Source organism: Manis javanica, chromosome 1, assembly GCF_040802235.1.
Source record: "Manis javanica isolate MJ-LG chromosome 1, MJ_LKY, whole genome shotgun sequence".
Classification (NCBI taxonomy): domain Eukaryota; kingdom Metazoa; phylum Chordata; class Mammalia; order Pholidota; family Manidae; genus Manis; species Manis javanica.
Window position 1 is genome coordinate 205115668 of NC_133156.1, and position 24558 is coordinate 205140225.

Sequence of the window (24558 nt, forward strand, 5' to 3'; positions counted from 1 at the left end):
GGTCACAATCAGCCAGTAAGGTTCCTGAGACTGCAAAGAAAAAACCTGAAAAGACTGGGTTGCTATCATTTATTTTATGACAAGCTTACTGTATAGAAGCTCCAGAACTTTGGCGTCCAGCAGGGACAGTGCAGCCATAAGCAAATATCTGGTTCCTCTGAGAAATGTTCATTTTTCTTTCCCAGGTGTTCTCTGACTCAGGGTTCAGTCACAATGAAGGTCACAGAGAAGGGGTACCAGCGACTGCATGAGAGATGTCACTGGATGAGGCCCAGGGAAGGACTGGGGCCCTATGTGATGGCAGGGCACCAGGGACAGGCTGGGCAGCAGAGTGGGTGGGAAGGAGCCCATCACACAGCACCTAGCCCAGAGCTGGCCCACTGCAGCTGCCAGTGCACCTCTTGTTTCCAAAGAGGGAAACGAGACGGGATGAGGGGCGAGGAAACAAGATGCACTGGGGCCCATTGGGAGGAAGGGGAACAACAGGGACTGTTTGAAGACTCTTAACCGTTTCTCATTTGGAATTTGAGCCTCGTGTTTTCACTCAGCTAAATTCAAATCAGCAGACCTCTTATTCGTGCATACATTCATTCATTTATTCTACAAATATTTATTGAGTGGTTACCAAATGTCAGGCGCTCAGCAGGGACTGCATGCCTTGCAGTGAACAGGACCGGGAAAGTCCCAGCTTCCGGGAAGGAGCATTCTAACGTAGATGCTGGGGGCACAGGTGGGGAGGGCCAGGGCTCGGGAAGGAACACCAAACAAGTAGACAACTGATGATTTCTGGTTGATCTAAGCGCTAAGTGCCCTAAGTGTAAAGGGCTGTGGACAGCAAGGCTTTCCAAGACCCTGGCTCAAACAGGGCCCCGCGCACCTGAAGCATGAGAAGGAGTCAGCAGTGCAAACAGCAGACAGGAGGGGGCAGAAGAGAAGGACATGCGAGCAGAGAGAATGTCCAGTGTCAGGCTGCAAGGCAGAGAAAGCTCTGCCAGTTTGAGGAGCAGAAAGAAAGCCAGGGGGCTTCACTAAGGGAGTGAAGGGGAGAGAGAAGGCAGAGTCTCATAGTGGCATTTAAGGACTTTGGATTTATTCTAAGTACCATAGGAAGCCATTGAGCGCTTGCACACATGGAAAGGACATGACCTCATTTTACTGTGTACAATGTACCCACTTCTCTGTTAGGTCCCAGGTACAGAAGGTGCCCCTCCCTTCTTTGCTCAAAAGAAACCACACTGGCCCCAGAAGAAATAGGAAAGGAAATACTCAGTCATCAACCAGCTCAGACCAAAGATGACTCTTTTTATAAGCAACACTTTTTTTTTTTTCTGAAAAGTCCCCCATGAATAGTACTTGGGGCCAATGACATCCCCTTTGCTACAGAAAGTTCCTTAGCTTCACCTTTGTCTTCAGTAGCAGGAACTGCTAACATTTGGGTATTCTACCCCTCCAAGGTAGGCACAAATATTAAATGCATAATTTACAGAAATCACCCTATCCAAGCACTCCCAACTCCCAATTCTCCCCTGCCAGTGGGGTTAGTTAACTTAGCTTAGCAGCCCCCTCTCCTTAACTTTTTGTGCTGTTATTATACCTACGGAATCTTTCAGTTTTCTCTTATTTCTTTACAGCATTCCCATCTTTCTGGACCACTTGAGCCCTGCCTCTTACTGACTCCATCTGCCTTCTGGAAGCTTTCCCCCACCAGGCTCTGGAATCCTTGGTCTTGGACACACCCCTGGATGCTCAGCACTGATTTCTTTAACAAGCTTTGGAGTTAGGGTTTGTTTGCCTGGACAGGAAGCTGTCCCCTTGCTTGTGACTTCCGAGATTTTTCCCACCTTGAGCCATGGGGGTCACCTGACCTCTAAAGGAGGTGGAGTTGGGGATGGGTTACTGGCTCTGGTCCCGTAAGAACAGAAAGATCTGGTAAGCAGGGATGACACTGAGTATTTCTTGAATGAATGACTGAACCTTGGTTCTGTAGAATTGTGGCCTGGTTCCTGACTGCTTCCCTTGGACTTTGGATTGGGCACATTCCTACTCTGGCTGGCTGGTGTGTAACCCCTGGAAGGTCACATCTCCATCTATTAAGTGAGGGAGGGCCCAGGACCCAATGACCAAATTCCTGGGGTTCCTCAGCCCCCAGCTCCCTTTACCTACTGTCACGGACCCTTTACTTTTTCTAATCTTTCTTCCCAGGCTTGCTTCTCTGGTGCCTACCTAGCAAAGGCTGGTTGTAACTAGCCTTTGATACATGCTTGCCTATGGGATCCCTACTTCTCAAATGGGGTCTGTGGGCAGGACTGTATCCTAAAGGGTGTGGAGGAGAATGAATTGCAGTCTACTGGCCTCCCTTTCCATCCAAGGTCATGCTTCCAGGGAGCCTGCTTTTGGGGACAAGTCTAGCTGTATATGTGGGTGTGGGTTTGGGTGGAGGGGGTTGGAGGGGAGTGGGAGAAAGCCTTAGGCCTTAGGTGTTCCCATTCTGAAAACAAAGAGCATAAATAGGGCATTTTTCCCCACCTCCTAACTCTCATCATTTGGAGAGAATCTACACTTGCATCTCAGAGTCTAGGGTCTTAATAGTAGTCTGTATTTTCCAGGCAGTGCCATGCAGCCCTTTACCAAAGGAATCCATGTGGCTTGTAGGACATAGCCCTGGGGTGGGAAATTGCAGGACTGGGTTGCCATTCATTTGCTAGTTTACCCCCAGATAATTCACTTACCTTCTGTATGCTTTAACTTGCCTATCAGCAAAATGGGAGAGGAAATGTTTATTCTCACTGGAGGGTTTTGGCAATGACATGAGAGAAAACAGAAAGACAAAGGAGATTCCCATGTGTTTCATGCTAATCTTGATAGCTGAAACTGAACTCACTGGAAAATATTTGTATTATTAAATAAGAAATAGAAAAATATTATAGACGTTAAAAAAAAGTTTTAAAAATCATGTATAATGTTACCATCCTCATAGTTATCCTTTTCTTTCAGATTTCAGTTATATCTACAAATAATCATGCATAACATGCCTCCCATTTTGAACCTCAAGTTTTCATAAAATGTTGTTATTTGCTCTTTGTAAACTTTGGTTTCAATACCTGCAAATTATTGTACCTAATATGTTTTGTGATTTAACTATTTAAACAGTGATTGACATTTGCGCTGCTTTCAAGTTTTCATTATAATAAGTAATGTTGTAATCAGAACAGGGGTTTTTAAGTGGTATCAATAACATTTTGTGTACTTATTAAATTAATACATACACATTGTAGAAAAATTTTAAGACAGTATAAAGAAAATTTAAATCACTGATAATTGTACCACTGAGAGATACTATCATGAAAATGTGGGGTCTGTCCTTCCATTCTTTTTCTATGCATATGTTGTGTGTAGGGGCACATGTGCATATACACATTCCTGTCCTGAAGGTGTATGTGTAGTGTTGCACCCTGATTTCTTTCCTTCTCTAGGCCACAGCTTTTAGAAGGATAGTAACAGTATCTGTCTTCCGAGGTTGTAAGAATCAATCTATATAAAGCATTTAGCAGAATATCTGGCACATAGTAAGCACTCAACAAATACATGCATTTTCCAAGTCATGAAAAATTATTGGAAATTGCCATCTTTAATAACTGCCTAGTATTATATTGTTCTTTTATATCCTAATCTATTCAAGTTCATCATATATTTTTTTTAGTTTCAATAACAATGCATTGAATTTTGTGTCCCTAAACCTTTGCCCTAGTTGGGATTATTTCTATAGGCAAGCATCCTAGATCTGGAATTAATGGGTTAAAGAGCATGACGATTTTTAAGTCTCTTTAATATACATATGCCAAATTGTTTGGCAGAAAAGATATTTAAAAACCAGGGTTTAAACACAGTTTCCAAACTGTAGCAGTAAGAAATACAATCTTAGACTTTTCTCTCTCTCCTTCTTCCTTCCTTTCCCACCCCTTAAGTTGTAGCCTTTAGAGCCAGGCATGCCCTTCAGGGTCTTAGACTTTTGACACAGTCCCTTGGTGTGAAAGACACCAGCACACCACAGAGGGAGGAGGGAGTGAAAACTGGTTTGAATGTCACCAGCCCTGCTGTCTGAGTAATTGTACCACAGTTGACAGATGCAGCAATAGCCACGTGACCTGATCATGACCTCATAGCTCCTGGTTCCCCTGGCAGGGCCCCGAGCACTGAGCCCACCAAGTGGCAGCAGGAGGAGGAGGGCCTTTTTGTCACCTGTATGTGGCAAGGAGAGGTCTCTTCTCCAAAGGAGACCTGGAGGTTTGGGAACTTTCCTTGGTGCCCAGGGTGAAGAAAAGGGAAGCCGGGAAACCCAGACTTCTATTAGCATTGGTCAGTGAGAAAATTTAACCTATTAGCAACTATTTGCTGAATGCAACTGGGTGCCCAGTTCTGGCTCCAGGTCTGGTTCTGTGTCAGGTGTTGTACAAATTTCATCTTGCTTACTTCTTAGTATCCACATTTTACTGCTGAGGAAAGAGACTTGGAGACTCAGATGAGAAAATGTATGGCCTATCTGGGGAGAGGAGACTAGCCCAAAGCAACAGAAAACTGGAGGAGGCACTGGGTGCCAGGGGCCTCAAAGGGGTTCAGACTGGGGCCAGCCAGGCTGGGAGTGGGTGCTGGCAGGATAATGCCAGCCCCAAAGTTTCCCAAAGATATGACCCATTGAGGCAGCATGAGAAAACCCCAGCAGAACCTGCAGTGACATGATGAGGCACCTGCAGTGGAGAGAATGGGATTTTAGAGGAATGCTTGGAATAAAACAAACAGTCCAGAGAAAAGTATTGATAGGATGAAGGGAGAGCATCTTGGACCATTCCCACAAACCCAGCACCAGTAGGGGTCTCCCCTTACCCCTTTAAGGGTGCCCTTGGGTCCCCCAACATTTAGGAGAATATTCAAAGCTCTTGATTTTGCTTTCATTCTAGGCTCACTCCCCTTGCAGTCAAAAGCCAGGATATGGTGTTTTAAACGTTTTTCTTGCAGATTTCTAAAAGAATATTGACCATCTATGTAAGCTGGTGCACATATTTTGGAGCAAACATTCACATTTTTTTCATAGCACAAATACTTACATAGGGTATGTTTTCTGGTGTATGCAAATATTGACATTTTAAAATAAAACTGTTTTAGAACTCTGAAAAATGCTTCTAAATGAAATACTATAGTGATTGGATTCCCACTATCATCTTTTTACAAAATACATGAAATTCTTCTGTAACAGTGGGAAGAAAATTCATCTTTGTTTTTTCTCCTTGTATTTATTTTTCCATTCTACTTCCCCTACAGAATTTTATCCTAATATATTTTATGATTGAATGTCTTTTATGTAGTCCTCTATCATAATTCTTTCCAACAAAGCTGTGTATATAAAATGAACTTATTTTAAAATTTACTGGACCATAGATTCTAAATGTTAGAGAATATTTTGTCTGGATTTGTACTATGATGACTAGTATACAACCAATCAAAACAAATGCTATTAGAAATTTTAATTGATAGTAAAGAAGCATAAATAATAAATCTTAATTGGAAATGCATCTCTTAATGAGATAAAGCTTTTTTCCCCTGCCCCAATTAGTTCATATATCCATGGATGGATATTACTCATTGCTGGAAGGGGTCAGAGTTCAGCACTAATTCTATTTGTGTTTTTTTTAATAGATGCAAGAGTTGAGCTCAGAAACCTTTTCAAATACATAAGTACAAAGAACTATAAGGAGTTTTCCTATAACAATGCCACTCAATTTTATAAACTCCTCTTGAGTTTTATGCCAAAGCTCATTGAAAATCTATCAGCTGACAACTGCAATAGATTCTCCTTCATTCTGAATGACAGCAGAGAATTGGAAGCTTGTCAGTTTCCTCAGTCATTAGTTCTCCTTTTTTCAACACAGTCCCAGGATTTAGAGTGTCCCTTCGCTGCGCCGTATCCTTTTCTCCCAAGCCCATGTACCCTGGTAAGATTTGGGATAAGTAAGAGGTGCTCTTCTTCTGGAAAGTGGGAGAGGGGCGATCCTGGCAGGGGAAGGAGGAGAGAAACCAGCAGCAGCCCTGTTCAGTGCTCACAGGCAGAACACATGGATGAGAGGGAGTGTGTGGGAGTTCAGGACTTGGGTGAGGCTCCTCCAGTGACCCACGCTAAAATATGTACCTTTTGGAGCATCTTCCTGTATCCCCAGGAGCAACTGTACCTTCGTTTGTACTGGCGCATTGCTGATGGATGAGCAAAGAACAGGAAGGCGATGGGGGGAGGGGTTCCTTCGGGTGCTCTGGGTAGAGATGACCTCCCTGAGGGGTGACCGTCTCTCTGGAGGTCCTTTCTGCTGGTGGGCAGAAGCAGGTCTGGACCCTGCCACACTGGTGCTGTCTGTCCCCAGATCCCACACTCTTCTTTTCAAGCTTCCCTTCTCCTTTTGGTTCAACCTACTCTGAGCTCTTGAAGGAACTTCCTTCTCATCCTTCCATGAGGGGCCTCTGCCAGGGAGGGTGGGGGCCCCACAAACCAGTCAGAGCATTGAGGAGAGCAGCAGGGCCAATGGGGGCCGGAGAAAGCTAGAGTTCCCAGCAGGCCCTGCCAGAGGGCTGGCTCCTTTGCTGGCTTGCCTCTCCTCCCCATGCTGGGGTGTGCTCATTCGTGGGCCCTTGGCTGGCCTCGGTGGTGCCTTTGTATCTTTAGGAAAGGCCCCCTCTGGGAAGATACGGCACCATGAGCCCATTAGGTGGGGAGCACAAGACACCTTTGCACTACAAGAAGGGTGCCCCTTCCTCCCCTTCCTGCATTTCAGCTCACCCTGGTCCCTCAGCTGGGCACTTTAGGCATTTCCCAGTGTATCACCATGTGGGGTGTTTCAGCCTCCCTGCCTCAGAGCACACAGAGTCTCCAGTCTGCAGTGCTATCCTAGGATGTTAGCCGTGTCCTGCCCATCCTTTGAGGTCCAGTTCCTCCTCCAGGAACCTGGCTCCTCAAGCCCATGATCATCTCTCCCTCCTCTGGTTCCCTGCAGTACTTTGAGTCTATAGACATTAATTAAATTGCATTGGAAATAATTGCAGGGGTGGAGGTTGTAAAAGCTAGAGCAGGGGTTGTCAACTGGGGGCAATTTTGACTTCCAGAGTTATGTTTGGCAGTGTCTAGAGATAATTTTCACTGCTGGCACAAGAAACCTGTTAATGGTATCTACTGGGTAGAGACCAGTGATGGGGCTAAATATCTCACAATGCACAAGGCAGTACCCCACTCCCAGCAAAGAATTATCTGGCCCAAAATGTCAATAATCCAAGGAGAAACTCAGGACAAGATTCTTAGTCTTGAAAACACTTTATGCCACACCCTAAATTATATTGTGGGTTTTTAAATATTGTGCATGACTTCGGTGTTAGTGTTATTTCCTCAACCAGATGGTGACTTCTTGGAGGACAGGGGTGGTATGTCTTGCACACCTCTACCTCACGGGCACAGTGTAGGATGCTCCAGGGGTCTTGGCCAGCAGCAAAATGCAGAAGGCTAAACAAACACTCTTTGGCTTTCCTCAGTCCAGCTTTCAGATGTTTCTCAGGAGCTTCTGCCAGAATTCCTTCTCGAGTGTGCTCCATTACATGCTTTCTGCTAAAAAACCAAAAGACAAAAAACAAGGGAGCCAGACAGCATTCCTTATTTTGGCTCATAGATCCACCCCAGTCTCCAGCTGCAGCCTACTGCATGCTTGACCTGTGGGATGTTGAGAAATCATTAAACTTCAAGGTTGCAGGCAGGCTTTCTCTTTAGCCTGGGGCAAGGAATCTATGTATTGTGTTTTCCAAATCTGTAAATGCAGCCTGGGAATACCCTGCACAGGGATTCATTAGAAAGAACACTAATAGATTTCCCTCTTAGATGTAGCATCTCCCAGCAGGTCAGATCTTTACATTTGTGGGGGTCCAGAGTAAGAGGACAAATGGAGGTCCACAAACTACAAGTTTAAATATCTTAAAACTATAAAGCTAGCTAACAAATTTTAAACTGTTCTAGCTTTCTATCTTGAAAAATATGTCTTCATAATGGCCTAGAAGGTTGATTTTGAAATGAGAATTCTTAGACTCCTTAAAGTCACAATGCTGGAATATGGTGGCCCCACGCCACCTCTGACTCTATACTCAGAGGCCCATGGTCTACCCCCTTCTCCTCTTAGCCTCAGCTCTGCCTCACCCTTTGAGGGACCTGACACAGGAATTTCACCCTACATATGCAAGTTCCAGCCACACCTCTTGTATGCTCACCAGTCTATCCTAGGGTGGGTGGACCTGGCAAGAGGCCTTGCAGGCTCTAGAAACAGAGGCCTTTCGGCCAAGGAGTTCCCAGGCCCTGTATACCCAGGTATGGTCTAGGAAGAAGGTGTGACTGTGGTAGAAATGTTAACTTGGCCCCACAGATGCCTCACACAGTGGAAAGGGGTGAGCCAGAGTGAAGCCCTCTTCAAGTGCCAGCTCAGCATGAGATCCCTCTTGTCAGGTTTCCGGGCAGAACTGCCTCGCAGAGGAGCAGCAGCTATGTGATATGTCGCGAGCCTTTTCGAGGCTGACCCCCCCCCGCCCCACTGCCCACCCCTGTCCCTCCTTCCCCCACAGACTGGGCAGGATCCTCAGGAGCCTTTTTTGGAAACAGCTTTATTGAGCTATAATTCATATATCATATGATTCACCCATTTAAAGTGTACAGTTTAGTGGCTTTTAGTATATTTACAGCTGTGCAATCAACGACAATCCACTTTAGAACATTTCATCACCCTGAAGGAAACCCTGCACCCCTAGCTTTTCCCACCCCCTGCTTCCCCTGCTCTAGGTAACCACTAATCTCCTTTCTGCCTCTAGATTTGCCCACTCTGGTCATTTTGTATCAATGGAATCAATATGCGGACCTTTGTGATTGTCTTCTTTCACTTACCACAATGTTTTCTAGATTCATCCATGCTTTAGGGTATATCAGTGATTCATTCCCTTTTGTTGGCACATAATATTTCATAGTATGGCTGTCCCACCTTTTAGTCACCCACCCATCAGTTGATGGACATTTGGGTGTTTCCAGATTTTTCATGGTCTTTCTGGGAGCGCCCTTGTGAGTGCAGTGCTCAGTGTGCTGGCAGTGCCCAGCATTTCCATGTCTGTGGGGTTTCCCTTGGGACACCCCTCTCAGCTAGGCCCTGCCACCATGTCCCTTGGCACTGTCTTCAATGCTCCAACCCCTCACAGTTGCCTGAGCAGTGCTATTTTCCTGGAGGAAATGGCTCATTTCCTGCTGAGGGGTGCCCATGAGAGCTCTATTCCTCCCCATGTCTTCCAGACTCCCTTGTTTAGGTTCATCCCCACATCTTTCTCTCCAGAACAGGCTGCGACCAGGTGCCACCAGATCTCCTCCATTAGGTATTGTGGAGTCTGGGTTCCAACTCATATAATCCTCTTCTCTTTAATCGAATGGGAAGGCCCTTGCATGAATCTCTTCTCTGAGATTATCACTTGGTTCCAAGTGACAGAAAACGCAGTTCAAATCAAAGTTTACAGTAGCTGGAAAGCTTAGGGTTGTCTCTTATTTTAGGTGGACCAGGGGTTCAAATCACACCAACAAGGATTTACTTTCTCTCTCCTCTCTCCCCTCCCTCCCGCTCTCTCCCTCTTTCTGTGTCTTCTCATCTCTTCTTGCCTTTGCTTTTCTCTATATAGGCTTTGCTCTCAGGCAAGCTTTCCTCAAGTGAAACAAGATGGTCCCCAGCAGTTCTGGATATATATTTTAGCCATTTAGTACCTAGTGGGGGGTTTATCTTTCCTGGGTGTGCTAGAAGAAATCCTAGGCTCAAGACTCATTGGTCGGGCTTGGCTCATGTGTCCACGCAGGAATGAACCATTTCCACCAGGAGATGGGATGCTCTGGCTGGCAAGGTCTGGGTCTTGTCTTCCTGACATGGTCAGCCCACCTAAACCTGGTGGACTAATTAAGGAACAGAGAGCTCCCCAAGAGAAAATCAAGGGGAAAATAATGCTGGACACACATAGCAGGTATCACTGGAACCACCCTGTGAACTGACCTGTCTGGATCTGCCCTACCAGTTTATCATACATGTTCAGATATGCCTGACTCCTACTACTGGGCATTCCCGGGTTGAAGCTGAGATCCCTGTACATGTGATAAATTAATTCCTTGTGACATTCTATAAACTGATATTCAAGCTGTGACCCTTCCTAATGAGGGTTTGTAATTGAACAGGAACAAATCCTTAGGCTAAGAAATTTTGCCCTAGTGGTAGAATAATAGGTTTTACGGCAGGACAGTGGGGGAAATATTTTTAATTCAGTGGCCTTTTGGAGACCCAGAGGCACAGTAAATAGGTACCCATCCACCCACCTGTGTTTAGGATCTAAATGTCCTTGATGTAATCTTACAGTAATTTATCCACACCAGGGAGGAGCTGAGTCGGTGGGGATCTCAGCAGGGCCAGGGAGCCATGGACAAGGTGCCTAGGGGGAGAGGAGAGAGATTTTCTCTGAAATCTCCTCTCACTTCTCCCTTTTGCCTTATCCCTCGGTTGCCATGGCAACTAATGATGCTCCCTCCTCCTCTTCCCCTCTCAGGCAGACTCTGGTCCCCAGGCCCCACCAATCTGTCTGACCAACTTCACAGAGATGTTGCTGGCCTCTCCTCACACGCTCAGCCTGGGCACCCACCTCCAGCCTCCTCCCCTAACACCCTCCACCACCTCATTTCTCTGTTTTAATCCTGATCAGGGCTCAAGCCAAATTCCCATCTCCCTTCCAGAAGTTTATTGAAAATTAGATTTTAGCCACTCTTAACTGATTTGAAATGCATTAAGAGATCTGCCCCTCAAGCACGTAAAGGTGAGGCAGTTGGTGAAGGGAAGAGCATCCCTTACTGATGTCTCAATGCTTAGACACCCTGCTGGAGTGAACTACATTCTATTTTTGTACTAGGAATGTTTTCTGTTTAAAAAGCATATCTTGAGTGAAACAGAGGCTCTTATCATAAGGGAAATCACATCTCAATTTCAGAGATTGTGAGTGGGTGGGTACACAGAATTCTGTCAGGTCCATAGCATGGCTAAAAAAAGAGAAATGGAACCATCAGTTCAAAATAGCAGGTATCACATAAAAGATTGGATTCCTGGTTGCCCTTGAACAACAGGGCATGGGCCCTGCGTCCTCCACATGATGAAAATGGGCTGGAAGGGGTGAGCAGGGGCTCTCTCCTTACACTGGCTTTTCACTTCTGCTAGCTACACCTGGCCAGCTTTACTCACTTACCTGCCCCAGCTGCGGCCTCCTGGCACGCCAGTTTTTGACTCCTGCCTTAGCATATCTGCTGGAGAATCAGGATCATCCTGCTGGGTCTGCTTCAGGAAGTCATCTGGAGAGCCTCTGAAGGTAGCCTGGTATTGAAAACCCACAGGTAGCCCTGGGGCATCTCATTAACAAAGAGAAACCAAAGCCCCTCAATTACAATACAGAGTGTGGGAATTAGTCTGAGGAATTAGAGATTAAAGAAAATGAGAGTTTGCAAACCAAGGTAAAGGAAACTAAACAGACACAGGCCTCTTAGTTCCCAGTCAAGGCTATAGATAAACTCTTAGGTCATATAACCTTCAGATATTTTTCAGGAATTTAGATCCCCACCAGATGGACCACCTCCTGACAACAAGCATATAGACTCCAGACTGGTCGGAGTCAGAGGACTGATAACTAAAATTCGTGAAACACTCCCCTATCACCTTACCACTGACCAATCAGAAGAATGGGCACAAGCTGATTACACATCTGCAACCCTTTCCTATAGTTTTGTCTTTAAAGACCCTTGCTTGTAAGCCCATGGTGAGTTCAGGACCTTGAGCATTAGGTCATTAGGTAGCTGTTCTCCTCGCCTGGCGCCCTGTGATAAACGCCCTCTTTCTTTCACTGCATCCTGAAGTTAGTGTTTGGCTTTGCTGTGGGGCAGGTGAATGAACCAAGGTTTGTTTGATTCAGTAACAATATTTGTTTATCTATAGCCTTGACTGGGAACTTTCTACACTTTGCTGTGTTCCAGAATGTTCCAAGCAAAACTCATCGTTTTCTAGGAACCCACTGGGGCCAGGTCTGGTAAGGGGGTGTGAGTGAATAGGGGAGGGGGTCTTTGTGTATCTGATGCAGAAATCACCCACAAGTGAAAGTCAGTGAGTGAACTGTAAGATTTCTCTCTGGGTCCAGCCACCTCCCTCCTCTTTCATACACCTGCCATATATCCTGGTCTTCAGAAAGTGAGTCAGGCAAGGCTGTGATACAAGAGGGAAGACCCCCCAGCCCAGCTATGGACCCATTCACCTGACTTGAGACACCCAGTAGAGGATGTTGGCTGGGCTCCAGAGGAATCTCTCCAAGGCTTTGAATATGGATCTCCCACTTGAGACAGGTGTGTGGAATGGTAGGCTAGTGAGTGAGGACCTACATCCCTGTCTCCTCTCAAAGACATTTCCCTGCATGGCCCTTGGTGGGAGGAAATGGGAGAAGGGGTAAAATGAAAGGGTAAGCTTTAAGCCCAGTACCTTTGAAGCGGCTAGCCCTCGAGGTACACATGTAGAGACACAGTGGGATCGCATGATACCATCTGAAATACATGGATAGTACTCCTCACATGCTATCAGAGTTGCTCTGAATCTTCATCCACAAACTCAAGTAGACAAGACATATGTTTCTTTGTTTTCTTTAAATGAACTTTTTGCTCCTTGCCACACTTGGTCTCTGCCGCCTTCCAGTTGAGAGAGCTCAGGCAGCTCCCGAACCTGAATCTGTTTTCTCCTCTGCAAAGTGAAGAAGCTAGTGGCACTCCCTCAGTGGGCGGCTGCGGGGGAAATGGGATAACAAAGTGCACCAGACAGGGCAGAATTCACAGTGGGCATTGCGAAAGGGTGCGCTTCCCTACCCCTCCTCCAGGAAGCCTTCACAGAAAACTTGACCTCTCAGGGCCATTCTCAGGTTGCCCACTGCATCCTTTCGTTTATCGGATTATTCATTCATTTGTGTCTCAGGTTGAGCCCCTGGCAGTGGGGAGTCCCTGCAGACACGCAATAGGCTCCTCTGGCATCTCCGCCAGAGCTGGTGCTGGGGGGCAGGCTGCCCTGTGGATGGGAGTGGCTGGCACAGGCTCCTCTGAGGGAGGGAGGCTCCTGAAACAACTCTGCTCCTCAGGCCAGGGTTGCCTTGCTCAGCACTTTTTCCAAAGCTTCCTGGTGGCCGGCTTCCAAGGCCAGCTTTCTGCCCCAGGACACCACAAAGGCTCCTTTGAGGAAAAGTCTGAAGCCAAGTGACTGTGTCATTTGATATAAGTGAGGCTCATGGGGGTAAAAAGTGTAGCTTTATTCTTTTGTTTTGGGATTTTCTAGCACAAGGAAAATGATCGGCTGGACTGGGTGAGAGGCAGGAGCCAGAGGGAGGGGTGTCTCTGAACTGAGGACCTTTGAGCTCCTGTGGTCCTGCGGTAGCAGCTGCAAGCCTCCAGTGTGACCTGCAAGCCAGGAGATGCCTCCTGCTCAGCCGGATGCTGCATCCAGTGCGTGTGGGTGCATGAGTGGCCCACTTGGCCTGGCAGGGGGCGTTCCCTCCCCCCAGACCACTGGACTCAGCCTCCTCCATCCCTGGGCCTGCTCCAGGGGTCCTCACCCCTTCCAAACTGCAGAGCCTGCTCCCCTCCCTCTGGCTGACAGGGTGACCAAGGACATAGTCTCTCTCAGGGTGGGATTGAGAGGTGCCACAAAAGCCCCTGCCCAGAGGGTCTCCATCTACCTCCAGGGATGGCCTCGTGGTCATACCACCAGAGTGCTGGCACCCGGCCCCAAGCTCAGAGAACCCCTGTGGTAAGAGGGACCCCATTATCTGTGGTGGGGAGCACGACTGGTTTCAGGCCCTGCTGTCATCATCTTGAAATTCTGAATAGTTTTCAAACAAGGGACTGGCATTGTCCTTTTGCACTGGTCCCCACAAATTCTGGAGCTGGTCCTCCCCACTTCCAGTTCTTAAAATCCTGTGAGCAGTTGCTACAAGTTCCCTGCTAATCTCTTATTGACACTTCTCATTTCTATAGCTCTGCATTTACTATGAGCTTGCACCCCGTTGTCATACTGTCACTATAGCCCTGGGAGGTGGCTAATATCATCAGCTCACTCCTGGTTGAAGAGAAGGTCGTTTGTCCGAATTTATCCCATAACCCTAGGCCCTATGATGCCACCCCTTTGTTCTTCTTGAAGAACAAAAATGCCTACCTTCTGACACTGTCTATAATCCCTCCTACTTAAATGTTGGAAATTTGCAAGTCTAAAGCCAGTCCAAAGCCCATCCTTCTCTTTGCTCTTAAGGGCCACCAAGCCCTCTGAGGGCATTTAATAAGTACTGACTTGGGAACCTGCAGCTGCTGCTCCTTTAGCTAATTAAATCTAAATAAGTCACAGGCTTTAAATTATGCAACAAGACTTGGCTAAAACAGCTTAAAAATGCAGAACCCTAGCTTTTCTGCTGTGCCCTGTGGAAAAATCTCATCTTTTAATCAGGCTTAACCTTCCTGAAGGAACAGTGGCAACCTTTAAATAATGAATGAATGTATATTAACAAGATTTTCTCAAGCTAGTCATACTGGAGCCAAATAAAAAAAGGTCAGAGGCAGAGACAGACCTGGGGGATTCCAGAAGTTTCTGGTGAATCCCAGAGTGCTGGGAGAAATTGTTTGGCTCCTCAGAAGCCCAGAGCAAGGACTAGTAAAAGCACAGAGGGAAGAGGGCACATGCACTGCCACCCCCAGTTGTTAATGGAGGCTCTCAAAGCACTTCTAAGGTCTCAGTTATCCTGTGTCATCTTGCCTCTACATCGCTGTCAACCCCAGACCCTCCAGGCCAAGAGCAGTGTCTTCACAACAGAGTTTAGGTATAAACCCTTTCATCCCAAGAACGTTTGTCTGGTCAATGGGTTTCAGCCTGGACAAGTTAACTATGGATTCAATGAGACCAAGGAATGACAGTGGAATGTTCTTGGGGTGAAAGGGTTCATAGCCAACTTTATTTCCATGGTGGCAGGTCAGTCACTAGAATCCTGTCCACGCAGAGCGAATCTGCATGCAGCAAGCTGGTCTCTGCCTCTGGGCCTCTCTACCCACACAGCCGTCTCAGTCTCTGCTCTCCTGCAGGCTTGCAGCCATGCCACAGTGTTGCCTAGAGCACTGGGTAGAGCTCTTTATAGAAAGTCAATAGCAACACATTGTCCACACATGTGTAGTGAGCTAGCCAGCCAGAGCCAGGTGAGAATCCTGGCCACAGGAACCTTCACTTTATCCACAACGTTCCATTGTCATTTTTCATTCTCATTGAATCCATAGTGAACTTGCCTAGGGCTGAAACCCATTGGCAAGACAAAATCCCTGGGGATACTGTCAAAATGCCACTGAACGCTGGGTCTGGGGTGGGCCTGAGATGCTGCATTTCTAAGGTGCCCCTGGTAATACTGATCCTGCTGGTCCTCAGCTCATGTAGAGTAGCAAAGACTTAGGTTTTCTAATGTGCCTGCACATTAAAATCAGCTGGGGCACTCTCAAGGCTACCAGCTCTCCTGGACACCATCTCAGATCAAGTAAATTAGAAATTTCTGAAATCAGGCCCTAGGTGCTTGCTTAAACTAGTTAGTGTCTAGATTAGAATGACACAAATGAACTTAACCAGCTTGCTTACCGTCACCTGCTAACATGGGATTTGGAAACACACATGGCAGGGGAGTGACCTTTGGCCCCAAGCCTGTTGCCTTTCCCTCCTGTAGACTTGGTCTGTGTCCAGGACACTAGCCTTTGTTGCTTGGCTTAGGGTTGCAACCTATGAGATTCCATTTGGGGAGCAGAAAAGAGTCTTTTATCTTTCTCTCCCTGAGGCTGTCTGAAAGTTGTTTGACTGGACTGAAGCCAAGTGGACCTTTGTAATGTGTGGGAGTCTTTAGCAGTCTGACAGAAGAGATGTCAGGGGTACTGGGTTCTGTTCTGCAGGATCTGGGACTCAGGTGGGGAAGTATCTACGGGCAAACTTGCCTCCTCTTGCAACTTTGCCAAGGGCACCCAACACAGAGGAGCATGTCTTTTCAAGTCCCTGGGCAGGGCTACTGCCCCAGTTGTGTGAGGTCAGGGCCTCAGGCAGAGGTCAGGAGAATGAAGGCAGAGCTGCTCTAGTCTCATGTGTCTAGAGAGAACCATGACCTTCCTGCTGTCATATGTGAATGAGGCTTTAGGGCAGAAATGCAGAAGCCGGCCAGGCCCAGACTGGCCATAGCTGCGCTCCACCCAGTTGCCTCAACCCCCATGGAGACTCTGGCTCAGCACAGAGGAAGGGATAGAAGCTGGGCCTAAAAATGCAGGGGATAGTAGACAGTTATTTGCTTTTTCAATATCATCCTTCCCTTCTCCAACACTGTCCCTCAATACTATCAGAATGCTAATTTTGTTCAAGCTGGCATTAGTGCCCCGGTGAAAAACTTACCTCCTCAGATGCCCTGCAGTTAGCATCAGTCACGTGATCTAGGGTGACCAATGAGATTGGGCAGAAGTCTCCAGGTGGGTCTCTCTGGAAAGCTTTTAAAAGGTGGCTCCTTTACTTTTCCCTCTTTTCTGACCTAGAGTTGTAGAGCTGACACCTGGAGCTGCAACAACCATTTCTGAGATCTTGAGGCTGAAAGCCATGGGTGAGGAGGATAAAAGCTGTGCGCTTGGCCTTGTGGAGCAAAGTGAAGCCTGGGACCTCTATGATTTCTTAAAGCAGTTTCGCCAATCATGAACTGCCTTACCTGGGACTTCTCAGTATGTGAGAAACATAAACTGCTATTTGGTTAATCTACCGTGGCTGGGTTTCTTTTATAGCTGAATGTAATTCTCATACTCAGGGCCTTAGAAAGAATGTTTCTGGATTGAACATAGAAATAGAAGGTCAAGGCAAGAACATAGTCCCCAAAGAGGGGGAAGGAGGCATTTTTTCCTTTTTTGGGGCGTGTCACTATCTTACTCTACAATCTTTCAGAATTCCCTATTTCCCATGGGATTAAGGTCCTAGTCCTCAGACCAACACTCAAGGCTGTAAAATGTGGTCCCAAATCAATTTTCCAGGTCTCTTACCCTTTATTGGCATGAGGGTGAGCCTTCTGTTACTCAGTTTATTCCCACCGTGGTCTAGTTCATGTGAATTTTCCCTCTTCCCTTCATCTGCTCTAGGCTTACCTGCCCTCAGGGGCTGCTCTTTCAAGGAGACTTGCTATCACCCCGGGCCCCAGGGACCTCTCCTTCTTTGATCTCCTTCATTACTGAGGTCTGTATGCTGAGAGCATCTTTACATTTCCACATGTATTAGCCTCCTCTCCCCAGCAAGGCTGTGAGATCCTTCAAGGCAGAATCCTGGGAGCATGGTACTATGGAAAGATCATGTCTCTGGGAGTCAGACTTGAGATCTAAGATGATCTTGGGTAAGTCACTTAACCTCTCTGAGGCTCAGTATCCTCATCTGTGAAATGGAGAGAATACATGAGTCTTCTGCCCAGGGTTTTGGTGAAGATACCTTCCATAAAGCATTTAGGGAAGTGCCCTGTCCTTTGGAGGTGCTCAAGAACTGCTTGTATATGTTGACTGTTGCCTACTGGGTAACACTTCAGCAGTGCTGTTTTCCTAGCCTTTTCATCTCTCTCTACCTTCGTCTCTCCCTTTTGCTTTTCTGCTTTGCATTTGAACCAGGAAAATTGTACCAAGTCTGGGGAGTGACTTTTTTTTCCAGAAGGCAGATCTGAGGCTACTGCCTTCAATCATCAATCACAGCAGGAGGGACAGAGGGGGATTTTATGCATTGCTAAGGGCCCGAGATGAAATTCTAACTTACCTACTCAAGGTAGTTAGTGGTGTCTTTCTCTGAAGATTTGTAAGGAAAATGGAATATTCTAGTCCTGTTTTACCTGACAACAGTGGATTGAACTTATAGCACTTGGTGTTTTTTACAAACTCCCAAATCTGTCTGCTGTAACAAGTTAAATTTCTGGGTGTTAATTTTTTTGATATCCCGATTTCCTCCTCCTCTTACCTCAATTGCACCCCAGGAACCCAAATCAAATACGATAATAGTGAGAAGTGACTTATAGCAAAAAAAATCCTATTATTGAAAGTTTAATGAGAAATTGCAGTTTTATTACTTCCGAGTAAATACCTGTCACATTCAGCTATCAGTGGGGGTGGGTGCACTGAACTGGGTGGAAAATGAGGAGTCACCACAGACTTAAATGGCATGATATTGTGTACTGACATTGAATCCCAGGGCGCTCTTCTTTTTCTTCATGTGTTTTCAATGAGCATCACTCAGAGAGCCCAACGAGACAGAAACTTATTCTTGTGTCCCTCTTAAGGCAGAGCGTCTCGCTCAGGAAAAGGAGGGGTCAGTAAAGACTTGATTGATGGCACAGCTGTGTCCAGCCTTATTCCGTCTGCTGCATTATCCCTCGTCTCCTGCACTGTAGCCAGCCGGCCAGCCATCAGTCCTGGGCAGGGCTCAGGGCAGCTGACCGCCTGCGAGGGTTGTGTGTTAGAGAAGGAGCAGGCCGCTGGGGCTGGGGGAGTTGAACTCTTTGTCTTGTTACAGACACACTGGGCAGCTTCATTTTGTGCCTCCTGTGGGCCCTCTAGTGTTCAAGATATGTTCCTTTTGCTGGTTGCTGCCTCTGTATTTGGGGGATGGGGGTGCTGTGTATAACTCTACTGTGGACAGCTGTTTCCTTGCTGTGTATCTCCTCCTACTTTTACACCAGCATTTATTTAATCCCTCCTTCTGAATGCCCCCAATAGTATGCTCAGGTCTTGCCACCCTGCCTCACCCTAGTGTGCGCTGCTCAGGGTATGATGTCCCCTGTCCATCAGATCCTGGTAGGCCTCTCCTGCTCTCTCTTTTGGAACCATATGCTGCCTGAGGGCAGGCTCCAAGCCTGCATGGCTGCCTGTGTGCAGTCCTGCTCTCACTGCACACTAAATGGACCCTTGCCAATGGCCTGCTGATGCTATCCTGACATGTTTGCAGAGCAGGGGACAGCCTGGGAAGTCTTGGCTCCTGTGTTAGGGTCCATTTGCTGGTGTAATGCTTTACTACAAACTTAGTGGCTTAAAGCAACTCAATGTATTCTTTTGCATTTCTGGAGATCAGAAGTCTAAACTGGGTCAGCAGGGCTGCATTCCTTCTGGAGGTTCTAGGAGACAATCCAGTTTCTCACCTTTTCTTGCTTCTAAAGGCTGCGTTCATTCCTTGGCCTGTGGCCCTGCATCACTCCAACCTCTATTTCTGTGGTCACATCTCCTTCTCTGACTCTCACCCTCCTTTCTCACTCTTATAAGGACCCTTGTGATTATACTGGGCCAGCCTGGATAATCCACGATCATCTCCCTATTTTAGGATTTTTAATATAAGCATATCTCAAAGTCTCTTTTGCATATGAAGTAACATAGTCACAGGTTCTAGCAACTGGGACATGGATATCTTTGGGGGGATGTAGCCCCAAGCCTATCATCCATGCTGTGAATCAGAGAAGATCTATGAATATGAGTAGATGTGCTGGATCCTAAACCAGCCTGGCCTTGGTGTGGTTTCTGTGATTCTGGAAAGGCTTTCTTAACCCCTCACCCCTAAAGATATCTCTCTATCCTCCTAACTTCTGAAATCCTTCTCTCTGGATAAAGTATCTTCATCCTCAGGCAAAACCCAGGGTCAGTACAAGGCCTGAACATATTTCTTCACAGTAAGATGTAAACGGTTGACATCAGAGCCTTTCCTAACAGCAAGTTCTGATAGGAGGGAGGCGCTTGTAAGGGGAAGAGCTGTTAGGGAGGGAGGAGGAAGGGAGACTGGGGGCTCACTGGGATCATGTACAAGTATGGAGGTTCCCAGTGAGGGAGAGAATGAAGGCACTTGGAAGTATGACCGTAACATTTTAATCAAGCGGAGCAGAATGGCCACGATACAGAACAGGTAGTGCTTGGAGAAGAGAAAGAAGATCATCTCCTTGGTGACACAGATCATGTGTATAAAGATGAAGCAGTACAGGAACATGGCAAACTGGTTCTGGGGGAGCAGGAGGCCCTGGAGGCCCCCTGAGGACTGTGGGGGGAGAAAAGATGGAGCTGGTGAAACTGGGCTTGGGTGCCAGGCAGTTCTGGGGGTGATCCCACTCTTGTCTCTTCCTGAACGTGACCCTGGGCAGGTTGTCTTCCTCACCTGAGGGGGAGTAATCATGCCCACCTCACGAGATTGTGAGGAAGAAGAAGATTATGAGGAACAAGAACTGAAAAATTTCTAGCAAGGTCACTGGCACATGGAGGAGCTTAGGAGCTTTTCCTTCTTGAGTCTGCTGTAAGAGCCTCTCCGAGCCTCCCCAGCCAGGCACAAGGCCAACACCTTTCCTGCTCTGTATGTTCCACACTGCCTCTGAGTCAGAGAGGTGGGCAGTCTCTCTGACTCTGAGATGCCCAGATCTGGTCGTGGGGTCTGAGGAGTGTTCTCTGAACGGTTTGCCTTGTCACTCAATCTTATTTTCTGGAAAGAGGCACAAGGAGAGGGTGTCCCTTGGGCACAGATGACTGTTTCTGACTTCCTTGTCCTGGATATGTCACACAGGGTCAGTCCGCAGTCCGTCAGCCTAGGGCTCTGTCTCTCCTGGGGACAGGTGGTGAGAGATGGGTGGTGGGACCAAACCCCTCATGGTTTTGGGCTGTGGGAAGGCAGCCTCACTGGTCTGGCTAACTCCGCCTGTGTGCTGCTCATTTTCAGAATCTATGTAATTGAGTCTGACAGACCCCCATTTTGACTGTAGAAGTCACTGACATATAAGTAAGGCAAAAGCTGATGTAACTATTTTGGTCTGTAGGTAAGAAGGTATCACCATGGTCTATTCTTTAAAATGTCTCTTAAAATCATTCCACTTATTTTGTAAGCAGGTAGAAGGCAGTGACTGTGATGCCCTGAACTAGCTGGAAACACACAGAAGTATTTGTCAACAAAATGGGACCTATCTGCTCACCCCTTCACCCAGAAAGAGTGGGCAGTAGGCTTAAAAGTCAAGTCAACTCTCCACCTTTCAGTAAATGTACAAGTCGAACACTTATGTAAACTATTACTAAAGGCTGGGATTTGGGACACACCAGAGCTGGGACAACTACCGTGAAATGTGAGGGCAACTAAATAAAACTGAGGGGGCAGGAAATGGCTCAGAGATTCATCTTTGAAATGCATAGCAAAGAGGGTTGAAGACCAGAGAAGAGCCCTAGTGTTCGGGGTTGGAGGCAGAGACACGGTGTGGGCCTGGACCTGTGGGCTTCCTGCCACCTTCTGCAGTCTGCATGTGTTTTCTGCCTGAAATGCTGAAGGGTGATAATTATGATTTTGGTAACCGAACATGCATTTGTGAAACCTTTTCAAAATACTTTCAACAGTCAATCTTTTGAGCAGAAGACAGACAGCAGATAGGACTATACACCAAGAGTTTCCAGCTCATCCAGCAAGGAGTAAAATTTCAAACTAAAAAAGGGAAAGCAAATATGGTTAGGAGGAGACATTGACCAGAGGCCGAGTACCGTACCATATCAGCTTCAAATAGTTTCAGGCCCTGACTTGTGACAAATTCTGTCCCAGGCTATTGAGGACAAAGCCACAAGTTTAGAAGTGGAATTTATTAAGGAGAAGTCAGATTATCAGGAAATGTGCCCAAATCTTAAAGACAGGGAAATATTTTCTAGATTTTTAAAAAGAAGGGAGAAAAAGATGGATTCTGGAAATCTCAGTTCAGTGATCTTGACTTGGTTCAGCAAAATCATTTAGTTCATAAATAAGAAGGTCTTTTGTGAGCAAGGAAAAAAATGATCATTGTTAAGAAGCCAGCCTGTGTTCATTGAGAACAAATCAGGCAAAACCACCCCCTTTTCCTTAAAAAAAGATATTGGGGGAAATGCTATAGGTAGTATAGTATCTAATTCTGGAAAACCATTTGACTGTTTCTCAGGATAAGGGCAGGGTACAGAAATGTGAGCTGGATAAAATATAACTCGAGGGTGCTGATTAAGGGAACATTACTAACCTATTCAGAGACCTTTTAGTGCTATTTCCTTTGGGTTATAGCCTCCTCAACAATTGTAGCAATGACTTGAATGAAGACAGAAGACAAGTCTCTCAGCATTGAGGATGACTTAGAGCTGAGAAGCATAGCCAATATATTCTATCCCAACAAAATTGAGAAGTGATGAATGTATATTGTTGCATTTGGGTCAAGAAGTGAGTTGCTTGAGTACATAAACATGGTAATTGCTCACACTTATTGAGAGCTTACCTAATGTGCCAGGCTCATTGTAAAGTGCCCTGCATACATTATCTCATTTAACCTTCCCAACAGCCCTATGAGGTAGGTACTACTTTCTGCATGAGCAAACCAAGTCTCAGAGAGGATTTGTAACTTGCCCAGCGTCACACTGTTTACACATGGTAGAGCCAGGGTTTTATCCCAGAACTGTCTGATTTTAAAGCCCAGACAACACTGCTTTAATTCATAACATTTTTCATTATTTAGTACTTATAGTGTGGCACAGCCACAGTGCCAAACACTTCACATACCACTTAACTGCAAGTACATTTTCTTATCCTGGTTTAGTATGGATTAGGGAAGAGTGGCCTGGCTCTCACCAGGAGCTGTCTAAGCTTTAGCTGACAGCACGGCAGTGATCCTACAGGGCGAATGCCGCCCTGATCAGGGAAGGTGATGGTTTCATCAAAATCCACAGACCTTGGTAGGGATTCTGAGTTTAGTCTCAGGCATCAGTCACTTAAAAGAGATGCAGAGAGGAATGGAGAATAGGGGAAATCAGTCATGGAGGCCATATTGAGGACTTTCCCCTGAGAAGAAAAGCCATGGGCAGGCAGGTGGACAAGGTGGTTCTGGGCTGCTCCTAGGGTCAGCTCTCCTTACAAGGTCGGAGTTCAGCTTAGCATGGAAGCTCAAAGCTGTGAGTCCCCCACATCTGAACCCAGGGCAGGTGCAGTAGGTCAGGTGGGCCCCTGGGCCCCAAGGTCAGTCCCTGGCCCTCAGGGCAGGCCCTGCAGGCCTCTTGGCCAGTATCCCCATTCACTGTCACCTACCAGGTGAGGTGCGGCCTGCTGCTGCAGCTGCGCCATCACCCCCTCGTGCTGCCGCTGGCACTCATTCTTCTCGTGCAGGTACTTGAGCCGTGTGAGCTCGAACTCCATGCGCACCTTCTCCAGCTCCATCTCAGCATTGCATTCCATCCCCAGGGTCCCTGAGGTCCCTGGAGTTGGGGCCGAGGCCTGGGGCAGCTCTGTGAGTTCGGGTCCATCACCCACCTGGCCCTTAGTGGCAGTGCCGGTCTTGGGGGACAGCGACTTAGACAGCCCTGGGCAGCCTTTGTCCTCACAAGCTTCCATCTCCTCCAGGCAGTCATAGGAAGAATCTGACTTTGGTGACTCTGCCTCCTGGGGCAGGGAGGGGGGCATTGGGGGACAGTGAGGAGTCAGTATGGGGCTGTCCCCCACCCCACCCTCACATGGACTGGGGTGTTTGGTAAAGATCTAGACAGAGTTCTTATCAGAATTGCACTTCACATGGAGTATCAGGCCCTGAGAGTGATGAGAAGGACAGGGCAAATTGGCACAAAGCTTTAGCACCCTGACGTGCCAGCCAGTGGAGGCAGCGGGGAGCTGAGGTAGAAGGCCCCCTTCCTGGTGATTTTCAAATCACCGTGGAGGTGACTTGTCCATCCCCAGCCCCCTCTACCTAACATTGAGACCACTTAGACACCTAGTCCTCAGTAGGGAGTGGGGGTACAGAGGGAGGAAGAACCCTAAGGGCTGCACTGAGAGAACGTGTACACATGGGAACCAATGAAAGGGCTACGGGGGCGCCGGGTGCCATTCCTAGATGGAGGACAGGGCTCCAACCGGGGAGGCAGATGGAAGAGACCAAAGCCAGTTTCAAGTGATCTCACAATCTTGTGAAGGGCTGCCAGGTCCCTGCTTAGAGCTGGGTGTCAGCTGCAGGGATGGGGTGCTCTTGTTGGCCGCTCTCAGGAATCTCAGTGCACTCGGCTGCTATCCCAGGTCCCCACAGCAGGCTAGGGCAGTGAAATGAGGCATGCCCTTACCAAAAACACTCTGGGCTTCCCTTCAGACATGGGGTCATCAGGCACGCCCTTGGAGAAGGCTGGGCAGTTTTCTCCTGCCCCATGGGCTCCCATTGTCTCCCTCTCCTCTGCTGTCATGCAGAAAACTATGCTGCTTGCCAATTTTGAGGCACTAACATTTGGTCTCCCCAGATTCCACAGCTCAGCCACCATCACAACCCCCTGTCCTCATAATAACCCGCATTCCACCAGTTAGTTGCTAGGGCCCCTTTGGCGGGGGGTATGGCCCCTTTGAGGTGTCATTATTAAGAACTGCAGGATGGGCCTTTGCCACCTTTAGGGACGACTTTGAAAAC

General features: G+C 47.2%; 1 protein-coding gene across 1 annotated transcript; it reads right to left on the reverse strand.

Annotated features, from left to right (window-relative positions):
- Window positions 1-811: 811 nt before the first annotated feature.
- Window positions 812-24340, reverse strand: TMEM247 (transmembrane protein 247). Its single transcript, XM_073217062.1, has 4 exons — window positions 24224-24340; window positions 23205-23555; window positions 19992-20180; window positions 812-877 (listed from the first exon to the last, which is right to left on the reverse strand). Exons 1-4 carry the CDS (start codon window positions 24338-24340, stop codon window positions 812-814), a joined length of 723 nt encoding a protein of 240 aa, XP_073073163.1.
- Window positions 24341-24558: the final 218 nt, after the last annotated feature.

What these genes read in the sequence shown, in the direction of transcription:
- TMEM247 (XM_073217062.1), bottom strand. Translation starts at nt 24,340, where the DNA reads ATGACAGCAGAGGAGAGGGAGACAATGGGAGCCCATGGGGCAGGAGAA. An exon ending in GGAAGCCCAGAGTGTTTTTG is followed by an intron (nt 23,556 to 24,223) that starts GTAAGGGCATGC and finishes TCCCTGCCCCAG; the next exon opens with GAGGCAGAGTCACCAAAGTC. An exon ending in TGTTACGGTCATACTTCCAA is followed by an intron (nt 878 to 19,991) that starts GTGCCTTCATTC and finishes CTCATGCTTCAG; the next exon opens with GTGCGCGGGGCCCTGTTTGA.